Source organism: Phacochoerus africanus, chromosome 12 (assembly GCF_016906955.1).
Source record: "Phacochoerus africanus isolate WHEZ1 chromosome 12, ROS_Pafr_v1, whole genome shotgun sequence".
NCBI lineage: Eukaryota > Metazoa > Chordata > Mammalia > Artiodactyla > Suidae > Phacochoerus > Phacochoerus africanus.
In genome coordinates, this window is record NC_062555.1 from 34,843,749 (window position 1) to 34,863,582 (window position 19,834).

The following is a 19,834-nucleotide window of genomic DNA, read 5'->3' on the forward strand; positions in this document are numbered from 1 at the left end:
TTATTATGAAAATAGTTTTGACCTTGTGGAAGGAGTTTATGCCTTCGTATCTAAAGTAAGTCCCTTGTAGAGAGCATATAGTTAGTCATGTTTTTAAAACCCATTTTTGTCAGTCTCTGCGTTTTGATTGGAGAGTTTAATCCATTTACATTTAAAGTAATTATTCATAAGGAGGGATGTCATTTTGCTCTTTTTAAAAAATATGCTTTCTAGCTTTTTGAGTCCCTCATGTCCTGGGTATTTTGATTCTTACTGTGATATTAGTGGGAGATGACTTAGAGCTGTGATATTTTTCTTAAAACAAAGAAACAAACAAAAAAAAACCCCCAAATTTAAATCATTTGAATGGGTCAGAGTCATAGGTTAGAGGCAAGGAAAATGTGTCAAGGCAAGAATATTAATCTCATCTATCACCTATATGGACTTAGGAATTTTGGCGTTTGCTTAAATCTAAAAATAGTCAGTTGGAATCAGTGTTGGGGGAAGAGTTATTTTAAATAAACCATTTAATTACATTGAAGTGTAGTGAGATTCTGCTCTTCCAACAATAAGACCCTGTTATTTGTAGTGTAATGAAAACATCCCATAGCAGAACAATTAGACCTTTGTTAGTGCCAGAGCACCTTTTGTGGAGTGTGTGTACTATCCAAATTCTTGCGTTTTTAATGAGGATGCATAATGAGGAAATGTAAAAGATGTAACTTTTTAAAAATAGGTCTACAGTTTTTGCTAAAATTAATGACAGTAGTGTAGGGGAAACTTTTTCAGATGAGTTAAAACATTAATAAATCAATCATCAAATGTCATGTTTAAGGTAACTAGATGAAAATGTATACATTAACATTGTAATTCAGAGTAGTTTTATATACACAGTCCATGTCCGTGTATATATTTCTCTCTTAGTTTATTTTTTTCATTTTTAAAAATTTTATTGAAGTATGGTTGATTTACAATGTTGTACCACTTTCTGCTGTGCAACAAAGCGATTCAGGTATACATGTACACACATCTGTTCTCTTTCAGATTCTTTTCCCACATAGATTATCATAGAATAGTAGATAGAGTTCTCTGTGCTATACAGCAGGTCCCCATTGGCCAATCATTCCATATCCCTCAGTGTGCATATGCCAGTCCCAAACCCCCACTACATCCCTACCCACCCCTCACATGTTCCCTTTGGTAATCATACCCTTGTTTTCAAAGTCTGTGAGTCTGTTTCTGTTCTGCAAATAAGTTCATTTGTATTCTTTTTTTAGAGTCCACATATAAGTGTCTTTTCCCTGTCTGACTAACTTTATTGGTATTATCATCTCTAGGTTCATCCATGTTGCTGCAAATGGCATTATTTCATTCCTTTTTATGACTGAGTAATATTTCATTGCATAAAGAATCACATATTCTTGGAGTTCCTTTTGTGGCACAGTGGTTAATGAATCTGACTAGGAACCATGAGGTTGTGGGTTCGATCCCTGGCCTTGCTCAGTGGGTTAAGGATCCAGCATTGCTGCAAGCTGTGGTGTAGGTTACAGATGTGGCTCAGATCCCTCATTGTTGTGGCTCTGGTGTAGGCCGGCAGCTACAGCTGTGATTAGAGCCCTAGCCTGGGAACCTCCATATGCCACGGGTGCTGCCCTAGAAAAGGCAAGAAGACAAAAAAAAAGAATCACATCTTCTTTATCCATTTCTCTGTCAGTGGACATTCAGATTGCTTCCATGTCTTGGCTGCAGTGAACATTGTACTGCAGTGAACATTGGGGTGTATTTTTTTGAATTACGGTTTTCTCTGGATAGATAACCAGGAGTGGGATTGCTGGATCATATGGTAATTCTGTTTTTAGTTTTTTTGAGAAATTTCCATCCTGTTTTCCATAGTGGTTTTATCAGTTTATATTCCCACCAATAGTGTAAGAGGGTTTCCTTTTCTCCATACCCTCTCCAGCATTTATTGTTTATAGACTTTTACAGATTCAATACAGTCCTTAGCACATTACTGAGGACAATTTTCACAGAGATAGAACAAAAAAATTTTAAATTTGTATGGAAACATAAGAGACCCAGAATAGCCAAAGCTATTCTTGAGAAGGAAAAATGGAGCCACAGGAATCAGGCGCCCTGACTTAAGACTATACTATAGAGCTACAGTCACCAAAACAGTATGATACTGGCACAAAAACAGGAATATAGATCAGTGGAACAGGATAGAAAGCATAGAGGTAAACCCACTTACTTATGGGCAGCTAATCTACAACAAAGGAGGCAAGAATGTGGAGAAAAGACAGTCTCTTAAATAAGAGGTGCTGGGAAAACTGGACAGCTATGTGTAAAAGAATGAAATGAGAGCATTCTCTAATGCCATACACAAAAATAAACTCAAAATGCTTTAAAGACCTAAATGTAAGACTGCATACTATAAAACTCTTAGAGGAAATCAAAGGCAGAACACTCTGACATAAATTATAGCAGTATCTTCTCAGATCCACCTCCTAGAGTAATGAAAATAAAAACAAAAATAAACAAATGGGACCTAATTAAACTTAAAAGTTGTTCCATGGCAAAGAAAACTATAAACAAAATGAAAAGACAGCCCACAGAATGGGAGAGAATATTTGCAAATGAAGTGACTGACAAGGGATTAATGTCCAAAATATACAAACACCTCATGTAGCTCAATATCCAAAAAACAATTGATAAAAAAAGCAGAATATCTAAATAGATATTTCTCCAAAGACGACATACAGGTGGCCAAAAAACATATGAAAAAAGCTTAACATCTCTAATCATTAGAGAAATGGAAGTCAAAACTGCTGTGAGATACCACCTTCTGCCAGCCAGAATGTCCTTCGTCAAAAAATTTGCTCTTCATTTAAATGGTGATGATCTTTATCTGCCCATTGCTGGGAATGTTACTCCTCTTTCCTGTAGACACCAGATATTATTTACCTTCTTCCTTCAGAGTTTCTTTTTCCTTTAATTATGTTGCCAAGGGTATAAACACATTCTTTGAGATCTTCCTTATGAAATAATCAGGATTTGCAAATTTTCCATCATATTGACATAGTTGGTATGGGGGAATAGTCCTCCCTGATGTTCTCAAAAGTGATTTCTTCCTTTCAGATGATGAAACAATTAGAGAGCCCTGAAAAAAGATGATGGCTTTTCCAGCATACTTGTTTTCCCATTCACCATGGTTAGAACCCGCTCCTCAGATCTTTTTTAACTGCAGTCTCTTCCTAGTTGCCCACAACCATTCCAGCAAGAACAATTATCTGGTGCTTAACAGCAAAGGTTATAGTTATTGATTAGAGCAGTGCTTCCCAAATGTTTTTTAAACAGTGGAAGCTTTGTGGCTAATGATAGCCAGTGGGGAGACCCATTAGTAAAGAGATGTGAGCAAAAGCGCGAAGTCTTTCTAGTTGAATGGGAACTGGACCAAGTTGTTTAAGCCAGACAAGTCAAAGGGAATCATATTTCCTCAGCTTGTTTTTAAAAGATTTTGATGGGGCTTTGGAGTGTGAACAGTGAATGCTTCTTGACATTTTTTTTTTCTTATTTTAGCAGTTTGACTTAAATTTAAAACAATGTGTATTTGGAGTGTTGATATATTTAGAATATACAACTTTACCTTTGCCGTGTGTTGGAATTTCTTCTGCGGCATGTTTGTGGAATGAAAATTAGGACAGTTCACATGTATGAAATCTTGATGCCTCGAGTGTGGGTGCTAGTTATTGACTTGGCTGATGAGCCTGATTTCAGGATTAAGCCAGTGAAAACTGAGGGTTTCAGTTTTTAGATTCTCTAGGCTCTGGAACTAATTCTACTTGAGAGCAAAAGATTAGAAAAATCTCAAGTATTCAGGAGGTCCAAAACTTTGTACTTTTTGTGAACTAGACTATACAAAATTGTTTACTTTTCCTTGTTGTGTGGGCTATCTTGAGCAAGTTTATCTTGTTTGTATGATTTCTCTTAAGGCCAGAGTCTCACATTTAATTCTAGTATAAGTCACCTTTAAACATATAAAAGGCAACTCATACAGACTCTTCTCCCAATTTAGGGAAGTGTATACTGTGGATTTTTATGTGGCAGCATGATTTTTAGTGTAGCTTCCCCCCCCCAAACCTCTTTTGGGTAAATAACTCAGAATATATCTCCCCAAGAGCCAGGTGGATCAGTAGTTTTGCTTTCGTGTAAAAGATACTGTATTCCATCATGGGAAGCAGGCTTGGAAGTACAGAAGGTCTGAGTCCATTATCATAATTTTGGAATTGTTGAATTATGAAGCTATCTGCAGAGACTAAAATTTTTTTAAAAAAAGGTTTTATTGAGATATAACTCACATATCAGACAATGTCACCAGTTAAAGTATGTAATTCAGTGCATTTTAGTACATTTACAGAGTTGTGCAGCCATCAGCCCAATCAATTTTAGGAACCTTTTCATTACTACCCAAAGAAGCCCCACATCCTTTTAAGCCTCTTCCTGCTCACCCATTCTCATCTCTCCTTGTCCCAGGTAACTGCTAATCAACTTCCTCTCTATATTTCATATAGATGGAATTATATAATTATGTGCTTTTTTCTTGACTGGCTTCTTCCACTGAACATAATATTGTTAAGCTTCATCCAGATAGCACATCTAAGTACCTTGTCTCTTTTTGTCACCGCATAATATTGCACTGAATGGATATACTGCATTTTATTTATCCATTCGTCAGTTGATGGGCATTTAGGTGGTTTCCACTTTTTGGTTATTATGATAAATGCTGTTATGAATATTTATGTATAGTTTTTTGTATGGATATGTTTTCACTTCTTTGAGTATGTCCTAAGAAATGAACTAGTGGAGTCATTATGGCCACTTTATGTTTAGCCTTTTGAGGAACTGCTAGGCTGTTTTCAAAGCAGCTGTACCGTTTTACATTCCCATCAACAATGTATGAGGATTCTAGTTTCTCCATGTCCACAGATTCTTTTCATTATCTGTGTTTTTAATTATAGATATTCTAGTAGGTATGAAGTGGTATCTCATTGTAGACTACTTTTTTAAAAATAGCAGTTAGGCATTAGAGGAATGATAATACTCTTAGGTAAAGTTAATATTACAATTGAAGTGTATATGGGTTGACCTAGGAGTATCCACAGCCCTTCTCTCTTTTTTTAACTCAGTTTTTTTTTTTTTTGGTCTTTTTATCTTTTTGAGGGCTGCACCTGCGGCATATGGAGGTTCCCAGGCTAGGGGTCTAATTGGAGCCGCAGCCGCCGGCCTACACCACAGCCCCAGCAACACCCGATCTGAGCCGAGTCTGTGACCTACACCACACCTCTGGGCAACGTTGGATCCTTAACCCACTGAACGAGGCCAGGGATGGAACCCGCACCCTCATGGTTCCTAGTCAGGTTTGTTAACCACCAAGCCATGCCCGGAACTCTGAGGGTGTTTTTTGTTTTGTTTTTTTTTGCTGTGCCTGCAGCTTACAGAGTTTCCCGGGCCAGGGATCAAACCCAGGCTACAGCAGTGACCAGAATCACAGCATTGATAACACTGGATCATTAATTGCTAGGCCACCAGCAAACTCCTGTTATAGATACTTTATATAAGTGGGAGCATAGAATATTTGTTGTTTTGTTTCTGGCTTATCTCACTCAGTATATTTTCAGCATTCATTCATATTGTCACGTATGTTGGAACTTTATTCCTTTGACTGGGTAAATAACATTCCATCATGTATATACACAGTCTGCTCACTCATCTCTTGGTGGACACTTAGGTTGTTTCTGCGTCTTGGTGTTGGGAATAATCCCACTATGCACGTCGACATACAATTGTCTGTTCAAGTCTCCGTTTTCAATTCGACATACAATTGTCTGTTCAAGTCTCCGTTTTCAATTCTCGTGCATATGTACCTAGGAGTAGAATTGCTGGGTCACTTGGTAGGTCTATATGTAGCTTTTGAGGAACCACTGAACTGTTTTCCGTAGTAGTTGCACCATTTTACATTGCCACCAGCATTGTATGAAGAGTTTCGATTTATTCACATTCCTTTTTTTTTTTTTTTTGTCTTTTTGCCTTTTCTAGGGCTGCTGCCTGAGGCACATGGAGGTTCCCAAGCTAGGGGTCCAATCGGAGCCGTAGCTACCTGCCTACGCCGGAATCACAGCAACGTGGGATCTGAGCCGCGTCTGCAACCCACACCCCAGCTCACGGCAACGCTGGATCCACTGAGCAAGGGCAGGGATCAAACCCACAACCTCATGGTTTCTAGTCAGATTCGTTAACCACTGCACCACAACGGGAACTCCCTTTATTCACATTCTTGACCACACTTGTTATTTACTGTTTTCTTTTTTTTATTTTTATTTTTTATTATAGCCATCCTGGGGTGAAGTAATATTGGGATTCTAATTTGCATTTACCTAATGACTAATGGTGTTGAGCATCTCTTCGTGTGCTGATTGGCCATTTGTATATCTTCTTTGGGAAAATGTCTATTCAAACCCTTTGCCTGTTTTTCAATCAGACAGTCTTTTTATTGTGAGTTGTAGGTGTTCTGTGTATATTCTGGATATTAAATCCTGATCAGATTTGTGGATATTTTCTTCTACTCTGTATATTGTCTTTACACTTTCTTAATAATGTCCTTTGATGCACAAAAGTTGTTAATTTTGAAGTCCAATTTATGTATTTTTTCTTTTGTTCCTTGTGCTTTTGTTGCCATAACTAAGAGTCCATTGCCAAATTCAGTGTCATATAGACTTACCTCCATTTTTTCTTCTAAGAGTTTTAGAGTTTTAGATCATTGATTTGTTTTGAGTTAATTTTTACATACAGTGTTAGTAGAAGTGCAGCGTAATTCTTTTGCATGTGGAAATCCAGTTGTCCTAGCAAGAGAAGAGACTATTCTTTTATCATGGAATGGATTTGGCATCCTTATCAATAATCAGTTGGCTATAGATGTATGTATTTATTTCTAGACTTTCAGTTTTATTCCATTGATGTCTTTTTCTGTCTTTTTGCCAGTACCACTGTAAATTGATTTTTAACCAGCATTAACTGCAAACCTGAAAATTATTGACATTGTAAATAGCAAAGCTACTAAAACCCATAAGCCCAAAAAGTAATATTAATAAAATACAGCCTGTTATAATTTATATACCAGAATTCAAAAAAATCTTTTTTTTTTTCTGACATGATGAGGCTCAAATATAGGTCCAAAAGTTACAAATGATTTTATATATATATATATATATATATATATATATATATGCATACACACACACACACACACACACACACACACATGCATATATAGGCTTCTTGATCTTTTATGGAAAAGCTTTATACAATAAAGATGTTTCGAAAACTAAAGAGTGAAGTTTATCTCTTTCATATGAAACTTGTTTTTGTTTTCTTTTGTTGAAATAACCATTCACAGATTTCATTTTAACTGACAGGAGATGGTTTCCTCCTTGCTCTTGATGCTTATTAAATAAAAAAGTTCACATAAAAAGTTGAAAACCAGAGTTCCCATCATGGCTCAGTGGAACCGAATCTGACTAGCATCCATGAGGACACCAGTTCAATCCCTGACCTCACTCAGTGGGTTAAGGATCTGGCATTGCTGTGGGCTATGGTGTAGGTCACAGCTGGGATCCCACATTGCTATGGCTGTGGTGTAGGCCGGCAGCTGCAGCTCCAATTTGACCCCTAGCCTGGGAACTTCCAGATGCCATGGATGCCACCCTAAAAAAAAGCAAAAGCAAAACAAAACAAAACAAAAAACCTGTTCACTCAAAAATGTTTACAGAACTATGTGAAAACCTGGACAAAGAGCACAAGCACATAAATCTCCCGCTACCTGCAGAAACCCAGGAGCTTAGCAGCTGAAGAGTTCCCAGAGGGCAACTGAGCTGAATGGTAAACCACAGAGGGACTTTCACAAACCCAGCAGGCCAGACTCTGCTAAGTGCTTAAAGGATGAAGAATGGCTACGGAAACTAGCCAACTTAACAAACGTGTGTTATCACATGAGGCGAATGAACAACTCTCTGCGAGACCTCAGAGGAACCATTCTGACTTTACGTGACAGCATTTGGCAGTGGAGGGGGGCGGGGAATCAAGGGACAAAAGGCTATCAAAAGATGCTCCTATTGCTGCTTGGGTTTGAAAGAGAAAAAAGCTGCAGATCTCAAGTCTCGCTGACCTAGAAGAAGAACATTTAGAAATAAAATTGAACAGTATTTTCCCTTTCTTTTCAAACAAGTATAAGACTGAATGATGGACCCTTTATCCGAATCTTTCGCACAGGCCGAGAACTTGACTTTGAAGAAGATGAATTTTGTATGCTGTGTGCAGTCTGATTATAAACTCAAGATGAGGTTGACTGATTTGTCCCTCAAAAGTGCTGGATTTCTATCAGAGTAGTGTCCTGCAAAATCGCAGGAGGATAATAAACCAAATTGAAATATTTGGTTTTCAATTTGTTTTTTAGGGCCACACCTTCAGCATATGGATAGAACCTGTGTCCTCATGGATACTGGTTGGGATCACTACCGCTGAGCCACAACGGGAACTCCAGTGTGAACAGGTTTTTGTTTAATAAAGTTAATCATTTTATGTGGCTTCAAATAGAACTTCTTCATTTCATCTCCCAGAGCTTTTGGACACAAGCAGTTCTCTATGAAGAAAACACTGTGTTGTAAAGTCAGATTCTTTCTTTATTTCTTTTTTAAACAAGAGTGGCACATCTTCATGTGGAGTCAGCCGTCGATGGGACCTTTTCAGCACAGAGGCCAACGTAGTGTCTCCAAGACAGACCTTTTGTTTCTAGACAGGAGGACAAAACATTAAATATCCTGTCATTTGCTGGCTTGGGGCCGTACTCTGTATCAAAAAATGTTTTCTTGATTTCACCATTTTCAAATCTTATAAGCACATAATGTATCTATCATATAATCTTACAGATATCACAGATAATGAACTCTGTTGGCTCATCCATCTAGATAATCTAGATAAACTTGTTTTTCTATTTAACACATTAAGTCTTTAACATCACGTGTCATGTCAGTACATTGACTTATTTAAGCAAAAGCTTCCTCATGTTTGTTTTGAGAATCCACTAACTTGTCAGATGAGTGTAATTCGCAGCTGTGTGTTTTGAACATTGCTGGAGCCACTTGCTGCACTTGAAATGTTCTCTACAGACAGCGCAAAATGCAATAGGATATCCCATTGTATAAACCCATTGATATAGTAGTGTTCATTGTAAAGATGTATTTTTTGTGTGTCTTTTTGCGCTAATTTATTGAAATGATCACAAGATACAGTTCTTCGTTACTAATCTTACCAGACTTGTCCCCCCGGACCTCCTGTCATACCTCCACCTCAAAAATTGCCACATTGGATTATCGGGCATATTTGTAAATTACAGATGTTACTATGTGAGACAGAAGGGCATACCAAACAACTCAATGAGAACATCACTGAAAGTCCAAAAAATTCACAATATAGGTTCTTTGTCATTTATTCAGTCCAGTTTTGGAATATTCACACTGATAGCAAAGCATTAGGAATGAGGGCAACAGGATGTACCGTTTTTTCATTAAAATTAAAAATTTCCCTCCAGTTTTTCATTACACTCGTAGAGCTAGTTTGCTCCTGTAAGGCAGTTGGCAGTGCAGAGGGGGAATTAGGGGAGGTCATTTGAGAGGCAGAGGCTCATACTCTTTGGCCCGTTATTACCTCCCTGTGCCACACAGCCTCCAGTTATCAAGGCCACCTCTCACCAAATGAACGTGGCCCTACTGTGTGCGCGCGCGCGCACACATACACTGCCGATTTGTAACCAAATTGTTTGTTATGCTGCCATTGCTTGGTGCACAAAAGTAGAAGAGAGAGAACCCCCCGCCCCCATTCATGAGGTTTCAAAGCCTTCTAGCAACAGCTTGTGGACCCCACGTTGAGAAACCTTGGGCTGGACTTTGGGACCTCTGCCTGCACTGCCGTCGGAGAACTAAGTATGCCTAAGTTGGTACTTCCTGTGGAATCAGGTGGCCTATGTCTGAGTTTCAGTCTCATAAATCTCATGAATGATGTAATTGAGATTGGCGGATTTAAACACATCTGGATCCCTAGCTGCAGGGAGTCTGGGAAGTACTTTTTTTTTTTTTTTAAAGCTTTCACATTCCTTGTTCCCATAGTATAGAAAGGCACACTGGAGAGAAATGGGGGTAGATGATATTGTGCCAGTATGCCACATCCACTGTATTATTAGATTTTTTTAAAAATGAAGACTCCTTGCTCATTGTGTCATAAAATAGTCTCCAAACCAGTCTTTGTTTGCTCATTCAGAAATTTATTTAGCACCTGCAGTGTGCTGACACTGTTCTTGGGAAAACATTAGTGAGCAAAACAAAGATTTCTGCCCTTATGGAGCTTTAATGATAGTGGTGAGAAATAGAAAATACACAGTACACATAGTTCAATAAATTGTCTAGTTTACAAGGTGCTTGTTGAAAAGTCGAACAAGCGACCACTGAGATACTAGGTATTAAACCATATGATTTCTTTAAATTCTTTTTTTTTTGTCTTTTTGCCATTTCTTGGGCCACTCCTGTGGCATATGGAGGTTCCTGGGCTAGGGGTCGAATCGGAGCTGTAGCTGCCAGCCTACGCCAGAACCACAGCAACGCAGGATCCTAGCCGTGTCTGCGACCTACACCACAGCTCACAGCAACGCCAGAACCTTGACCCACTGAGCAAGGGCGGGGATCGAACCCGCAACCTCATGGTTCCTAGTCAGATTCGTTAACCACTGTGCCACGATGGAAACTCCATTTTTTTAAAAATTATTGTAATTATTATTATTTGTCTTTTTGCCATTTCTTGATTTCTTATTGTGGTTGTATCAGGAACCTTGGGTTGCTGCTTCTTTTTCCTCAAAACCTTGAGGAAATGAAGGAACCCATTGTGGTTGCTTTTGTAGTCACCAGTGGTGATAAGCTGCTCAGGTCCGGGATGAATTAGACTGTAGGATTCATGTATGTGGTGTGACAGGGGCATATATTGTAAGCATATAGGAATAAACTGGTCCCTTAACCATTGGTTTTGACACCTGGTCCTATATAATCAGTTATTGACTAGTACAGGTTTCACAGGGTTCTGTTACTTTTTTTTTTTTTTTGGTCTTTTTAGCTATTTCTTGGGCTGCTCCCACAGCATATGGAGGTTCCCAGGCTAGGGGTCGAATTGGAGCTGTAGCCACTGGCCTACGTCAGAGCCACAGCAACGCGGGATCCAAGCCGCGTCTGCAACCTACACCACAGTTCACAGTGGCCACACCGGATCGTTAACCCACTGAGCAAGGGCGGGGACCGAACCTGCAACCTCATGGTTCCTAGTCGGATTCGTTAACCACTGCGCCACGACGGGAACTCCCGGTTCTGTTACTTTTGAACCATCCTGTACATAATTCTGAATACATGTTTCCTCATTTATAATTGAGGTAGTAAGAAAAATGAAAAAAAATGTTTATTTTGTTAACATTCTTTGTTATTGATGAAAGATATCCAGAATACTCTCCCTAGGCTTCTCCTTTTGCTTGTTAGCCTTGCAACACCTGTGTCACCCATTCCTGTATTAAATAACTACTATTAAAAAAAAGGAGTTCCCGTCGTGGCTCAGCGGTTAGTGAACCCGACTAGCATCCATGACGATGCGGGTTCGATCCTTGGCCTTGCTCAGGGGGTTAAGGGTCCAGTGTTGCCGGGAACTGTGGTGTAGGTCGAAGATGCTGTGTGGATCCTGGATCCTGTGTGGCTGTGGCGTAGGCCAGCGGCTACAGCTCTGATTTGACCCCTAGCCTGGGAACCTCCGTTTGCTGCAGGTGTGGCCCTAAAAAGACAAAACAAACAAACAAACCAAAAAATTAAGGTTTTAAAATGTGTAATGTGTACTTTCTAAAGATGAAATCTATATTGATTGAAGGAATATATGCATAAGTATATTAAATGAGATGATGTTTTCACAGGTTTTTGCTCTGTCTGAACAATTTTTTGTGCACTAAAAAGCATTTTCAATCCCTGGCCTTGCTCAGTGGGTTGAGGACCTGGTGTTGCCCTGAGCTGTGGTGTAGGTCGCAGATGTGGCTCGGATCTGACGTTGCTGTGGCTGTGGTGTAGGCTGGCAGCTGCTCCAATTTGACCCCTCGCCTGGAAACCTCCATATTGCCGCAGGTGCGGCCCTATAAAGACAAAAAGACGAAAAAAATAGTGTTTTCATATAGAAATAGTCGTACGTATTTACTAGTATTTGACTGCCATGTGAATAGTGGACAATACACTAGTCACAGGATGCTGTGCTTGTTTTTGAATATTTTAAGGTGGACTATTAGATCAGGAAGGACAGTTTGAATTGTTGCCAAAGGAATCTTGGCACTTTATCATAAACTATGTAATGTTTGTGCATTTTGGTAGCACCAGGGTTTTTTTTTTTTTATCCCTTGGTGCTTCATTTCTTGAGTCAGTACCCCCATCTCTGTCCCCCTCTTTGTCTGCTCTTAAGAATAACATTCCTTGTTCTTCTTCTTCTGTGACTCTCTGGCTGCTTCTCCTTCTCCTCACTCTTCCTGGAGCTCCTCCTCCAGATGCTTTTCTCATGTCTTATAATTTATCCTTTTTTTTTCAAGTTCCTTTGCTGTTTTGGGTATATGATTTTGAAAAGACCCCCCCCCCCCTTTTTTTTGTCTTTTTTGTCTTTTTCCAGGGCCACACCCATGGCATATGGAGGTTCCCAGGCTAGGGGTCTAATCATAGCTGTAGCCACCGGCCTACACCACAGCCACAGCAACGCCAGATCAGAGCTGAGTCTGCGACCTACACCACAGCTCACGCCAGATCCTTAACCCACTAAGCAAGGCCAGGGACCGAACCTGCAACCTCATGGTTCCTAGTCGGATTCGTTAACCACTGAGCCACGATGAGAACTCCAGCCCCAGGATTTTTAATAACATTCTACTGGCTGATTTTAGATAATTTAATAGTCACACATTGCACACTGAAGTGACCTGCCAGAGGCACATAAAAATCAAACATTCTCCTGTGGTTTCCAGTCTTATCTTGTGTTGTTCATAATAAAAACTTTCGGTTGTATGACTTTTATGACATCTAATATATAGAAAACAAAATCGTGTTTAATATCATTGAATTTTTTTTTTTCAGATTATCTGCAATGGTGAAATGAAGTAACTCAAGATGAGCAAGTTAAAAGTGGTACCAGAGAAAAGGTACTGTCATCCTAAATACCAGTATATGTAAATTACAGGAACAATACATGAAGTTGCTATTTGAAACTTTTTGCTTAAAAGTTATTTGTTTTAATATAGCATGTTATATTTATGTTATTTTATTATTATTTATTAGTGTTTAACTTTTCAGTTAAAGCAGGGATCAGCAAACTCTGACCTGTGGGCCAAACCCAGGCTATCTCTTGTTTTTGTATGGCTTGTGAGCCAAGAATGGTGCTGCATTTCTAAATGTTGGGGGGGGGAAATAAGAATACTTTATGACACATGAAGATTATATGAAGTTCAAATTTCGGTGTACATAAACTTTTACTAGAATACAGCTGGGCTCATTCATTTATATACTGTCTGGCCACTGAATTTCTTTTTTTATTACATTAGACTTGCTCAAAGCACATTAATTTATACAAAAAATTTACTATATACTTTCCATCTTTAGAGGCTTCTGTCGGTGCTCTCTTTAGTTTATTGATTTTTGTTACTTTTAGATATATTTCTCAACTGCGAGGTATCTGTTAAACCCTTTGATATACCTAACTCAACACTGACTCTGTGAAGGGAGAAAAGAAGCATAAATAGAACACAAAATATAGTGTTTTTCAGAAAATGGGTATTGAGTATGTCCTAAAGAAATGAGCCCTCTTCTCTTTTTTTACATGACGCTTATAATCTGATGAGAAAACCCTGCACAAATGCGATTTCGTGGTTTAACCAGGGTATAGTGAAATGTTAAATTGTGAGGCCCATAGAGTTAGAAAACCAGGACCTCATACATAGGTGTTTATTGTGTAATATGGACTTGAAGAGGCAGGGCTGGCTTGAGGATTTCTTACTTTTTAGCACATCTGGAGGGGTGGGTAGAATATTGATTCTTGCCGCGTTTCGACACAGATTATAGTTGGACGGGTTAGATTGGCATGTGAGTGGGTGACCAGTCACATCAAGTAATCAGGTTTTATGAGATACTAGCAGCAGAATTTTTCTGTACTCCCCACTGTCCAGCATCGTGGTCATGCCCTACATGTTATCATCAGCAAAACTCTCACATCAAAGTGCTTATTCAGACTTTTCCTTCTCCAACAATCATCTTTGATTTTTCGAGTTCACTTGTTCAAATCTCGCTACTGCAAGAGCTCTCCCTTCCCCAGAGTTCTCACCTGCTGATTTTGATTTTCTCTTATTCATCTCTTCCTCTCTTAGCCGGCACAGGGTCCATGGTTCATCTTTGCCCTCTTCCAAATACCTGGAATGGTTTTCCTCACTTTGTCTTTTTTTCATCATGCATACCGGACCAAGTCCTTTCCCTGGGTAGACCTTTACCAAGCAGCCGAATGATGTTGGAGGATGAACTTAACTCGGAAAATAAGGCTGAAAATTACTTATCATCGACCTGAACAGAGCCCAGCAATCTTATTCCTGTGGTTCCTATAAAGCTCATTTTCTCAATTTATGTAATGACTCTTTTACACTTTATACCTTCCAAACCCTCAGATGTATCATATACATACCCTTGGCAATTGACTTTCTCTCATGACAGCACAGAGATATATACAGTTTATTATCCTCCTACATCTCACCCAAAGTTTACACACCCCCCTCTTTCTGATTCTGTCCTCTACCTACCCTCCTGTTATTTACTACAACAGAGGATGTGTCACCTTTCTTGTCAGAGACTAATAGTGTCACCTGTGTTGTAGATTTCACTTCCTGTCTTCCTTTTCAGGGTCTTTTATTTTTTTATTTTTATTTTAATTTTTTTGTCTTTTTAGGGCCACATATGGAGGTTCCCAGGCTAGGGGTCTAATCGGAGCTGTAGCCGCCCGCCGACGCCAGAGCCACAGCAACGCAGGACCCGAGCCGGATCTGCGACCTATACCACAGCTCACGGCAACGCCGGATCCTTGACCCACTGAGCAAGGCCAGGGATCGAACCTGCAACCTCATGAATACTAGTCGGATTCGTTAACCACTGAGCCACAATGGGAACTGGAACTCCCTCAGGATCTTTTAATCATTAGCATTCTTCTATCTTGAATCTTCAGTTCCTCCATTCCTGACCATTTAAATGTGATCTGGGCTTTCTAATATTTAGACTTGGCTCTTCCGTTACTACTCACTTTATCTGATTTCATTAAAAGCCACACATTTTGAAATAGCCAATAAATGCAATCTGTGTCTCATTTCACACTCTCCAACTACTCCTGTTTGGTCCTGCTTTATCTACTACACCAACTGTACTTGTTAAGGTCACCTGTACATTTTTAAGCAGCTTTATTGAGATATAATAATCATACTTCAAGCTATACATGAAGAGTACTGTTTGGTAAGTATGCATATAATTATGAAATCATCCTCTCAATCAAAATAATGCACATCTTTATCATGCTCAAATGCCTCCTGATTGCCCCGCCCATTTTTTGTCTTTTTAGGGCCACACCTGCAGCATATGGAGGTCATGTAATATGGTCCCAGGCAAGGGGTTGAATCAGAGCTGTAGCTGCCGGCCTACACCACAGCCACAGCCACTCCAAATCTCAGCCGCATCCGCGACCTATACCACAGCTCATAGCAATGCCAGATCCTTAACCCGCTGAGTGAGGCCAGGGATCGAACCTGTGTCCTCATGGCTACTAGTCAGACTCATTTCCCCTGAGCCACGACAGGAACTCCCTTTGCCCTTTGGTAATCTTTCTCTCCCACCCCATCCGTCACTCCAGGCAACCACTGATCTTCTCTCTGACACTACAGATTTGTTTAATTTTTTAGAATTTTGTATAAATGGAACCATACAATAAGTCTTTTGGGGGGGTTGGAGCAGAAATTAAGGGTGTGGGTATGCCTTCTTTAATTCAACACAATTATTTTTGAGAATCATCTCTTATAATCATACCTTTTTTTGATTAATAAGTAATGTTCCATTGTACTGATATATCTGTTTATCCATTTCACTTTTAGACATTTGGGATGCTTCCAGTGTTTGATTGTTACAAACAAAGCTGTTATGAGCGTTTGTATACTAATTTTTACTTGGACTTATGCTTGCTTTTCTATTTGCTAAATAGCTCCTCAATTTATATCTTAAGATAAAAAGATAATAAAATTTATTTGTAATGTGAAGATAGGTTCTTTAGTCCTTACATTTGCTTGGGAAATTATTTGTTGCAAGATAATATTTATAGACTATTGTACATCCAAAAAATTTATGTTTTTAGGCAAATAGCTCTAAGGCTGAGTATAAACTCAAAGAGTCAAAAGCAGTCAGAGACCGCTACAGTGAAACAAACATCTAAGTGGTGATGTCTTGAAAATGTATATTGGAAGGTTATTTGATATATTTCACATCGATCATATTTTCCATTCCATGATTGTCTCATTGAAAGTAATTGACATTTGGGAGGTCCCGTCGTGGCTCAGCGGAAATGAATCCTACTAGGAACCATGAGGTTGCGGGTTCCATCCCTGGCCTCGCTCAGTGGGTTAAGGATCCGACATTGCCGTGAGCTGTGGTGTAGGTCACAGACGAAGCTCAGATCTGGCATTGCTGTGGCTGTGGTGTAGGCTGGCAGCTACAGCTCCGATTAGACCCCTAGCCTGGAAACCTCCATATGCCGCAGGTGCTGCCCTAAAAGGACAAAAGTAAAAAAAAATAATAAAAAAATAATTGACATTAACAGTTATAAATGGAATCTCCCCAGGTTGGTCTAGGTTTTGTTTTGATTCATCTAAAAAGAGAGTAAGAGAGGGACGGCACAAGGTTTTCTGAGTCTCCTTATTTAAAAATTTCCTGCTTTGCAGGGTAGCTCAAATTGCCCATTGCACAGCTGTAGAGCAACCCCCACCCCCTTCACCCTTGTGTTTTCCGAAGTGTGAAAATCATTCAAGAGGTAGAGCCGCCCTCTGCTGTTCACCCTACAGTTCTCTCAGCATTAGCATCAACAGGCTTAAACATTTTAGAGCTGAGTTGGGGACAGCTTAGAATATTTCATTCAGTTTTTATTCTATCAATGAGAAAAGCAGAAAAAGAAAGGGGAATCCTCTTGCCTGCATTCTAAATTTCCATTTATTTGCCTGCCTTCAAAAAATTTATGCATCCCTCTACCTGTTATTTATAAGACCATGACCCTCAGAACTTAGCTGCAAGTTGTGTTTTGATAGTGGTGTAATTTAATTAAAACTTTGAAGAGTTACTGGTAGGCCTTCCCGTTGTGGCTCAGTGGGTTAAGAACCCGACACAGTCTCCGTGAAGATGCAGCTTAGATCCCTGGCCTTGCTCAGTGGGTTATGGATCCTGTGTAGCCCTAAGGTGCAGTGTAGGTTGCAGATGTGGCTTGGATCTGGTGTTGCTGTGGCTGTGGTGTAGGCTGGCAGCTGCAGCTTCAATTTGACCCCTAACCCAGGAATATCCATATGCTGCACATTTTGCCGTAAAAGGAAAAAAAAGTTACTGACAAAACAAATTCTGAATTTGGGATGGAATAGAACTTGTTATGCTCAGTGTGTTTTGTATGTTTGTGACTATTTTGTATAGTAGATGTCTTATTAGCTACTGAAAAATGCTGACAGATGACCTTTGAGAGAAAAATAATTGGAGAAAACCAAAAAACTCCCACTCAATTGTTATATTTCAGAATTCTGGTTTCCATAATGCAGATTCTTCTAAAATCCAGGTTACAGAATTGTTTTTAAAGCTGTATTTCTTCTCTAGCATGCAGACTGTGATGTCTTAATACTGTTTCTTACCCCAAAGAACCAGGGTTCTTTGGAGAAGGGCTGATTCCAGAGATCAGAGCACAGAATGTACCAGATAAGTTTAGAATCAGTTCTCAAACTTTTTGGCTAAGGACCCCGTTGTGCTCTTTTTTTTAAAATTTTATTTATTTATTTATTTTTTTATTTTCCCACTGTACAGCAAGGGGATCAAGTTATCCTTACATATATACATTACAATTACATTTTTTTCCCCCACCCTTTGTTCTGTTGCAACATGAGTATCTAGACAAAGTTCTCAATGCTACTCAGCAGGATCTCTTTGTAAATCCCGTTGTGCTCTTAAATTAATGAGGACTCCAGAAAGCTTTTGTTGATGTGGGTTATTTTATGTATTGATTATTTACCATATTGTAAATTAAAGCTGAGAAATAAAACAGTGTTTAGTCATTAAAAAATGATAAACTAGTTACATAGTAACATAGTGACATTTTACATTAAAATAACAAAATGGTCAAAAATGTTAGTTAGGGGAGTTCCTGTCATGGCTCAGCAGAAACAAATCTGACTAGTATCCATGAGGACACAGGTTCGATCCCTGCCCTCGCTCAGTGGGTTAAGGATCCAGTGTTGCCGTGAGCTATGGTGTAGGTCACAAATGTGGCTCAGATCTGGTGTTGGTGGGTGTGGCTGTGGTGTAGGGCACCGATTTGACCCCTAGCCTGGGAACTTCCAAATGCTGTGGGTGTGGCCCTAAAAAGACAAAAAAACAATTTAGTTAGAAGTTGGCATGTTGTATTAAATCTCTTTAATGTCTGGCTTTATAGACAACAACTATATTCTCTTATCTGCTTCTGAGTTAATCTGCCATATATACACACACACATGTTATATATAATATAAACATATGCTATGCATACATATATATTGTTATATGTATTATATATAATGCACATATACTATATAAACACATCAGTATACATACTATATTAATATACACATATGCTATTCATGCATATATGTTGATATATGTATTATATATAATACACATGCTATACATACACATCAATATACATATTCTACCTAACACACACACATGCTATACATTTGTATATCTGTATGTATATATAATACACACATGTTATACATACACATATTAATTACGTTATACATAATACACATGTTAATGTATATATTAATATATAATGCACAATATTTTATATATACTTATATGTTAATATACATGTTATATATAATAAGTAATATATATACATATATATGTTTTTTGTGTGTGTTCTTGTTATGAAAGTATATGACTACAATCCAGGCTCACATAGATATATATTTAGAAAAGGAAGGAATACTTGAATAAAAGGCCTTTTCAGATAATTGTGGCTAATTGTCTTTCCATTTATGATGGAGGAAAATAAAGTTCTGTGTTCAGTATTTAAAGCAAATGTAATAGGAGTTCACTTGTGGCTCAGTGGGTTAAGGACCTGACCTTGTCTCTGTGAGGAAGTGGGTTCGAGCCCTGGGCTCATTCAGAGGGTTAAGGATCTGGCATTGCCGCAAACTGTAGGGTAGATTGCAGATGTGGCTCAGATCTGGTGTCTCTGTGGCCATGGTGTAGGCCACAGCTGCCGCTCTGATTCACCCTCTGGCCAGGGAACTTCCATGTGCCATAAAAAGAAAAAAAAAAAGAGTAATGATTATAAAGAGGAATAAACATTTCTAAATGATAATAGTATATACTTTGGAAGTAAAGCCATATAGTTTGAAGTTCAGATTGAAGTGGATATTACACAAAAACTTGATAAGTGATAGTTTCTTAAA

General features: G+C 38.9%; 1 protein-coding gene across 1 annotated transcript in view; it reads left to right on the forward strand.

The window, feature by feature from the left end:
* The window catches only part of AGTPBP1 (ATP/GTP binding carboxypeptidase 1), a 140,402-nt gene that overhangs the window by 5,918 nt on the left and 114,650 nt on the right, over window positions 1–19,834 (forward strand). The window contains 1 exon segment of the mRNA XM_047754885.1: window positions 13,212–13,276. Coding sequence (XP_047610841.1) covers window positions 13,245–13,276 — 32 coding nt within the window. The 5' untranslated portion in view covers window positions 13,212–13,244.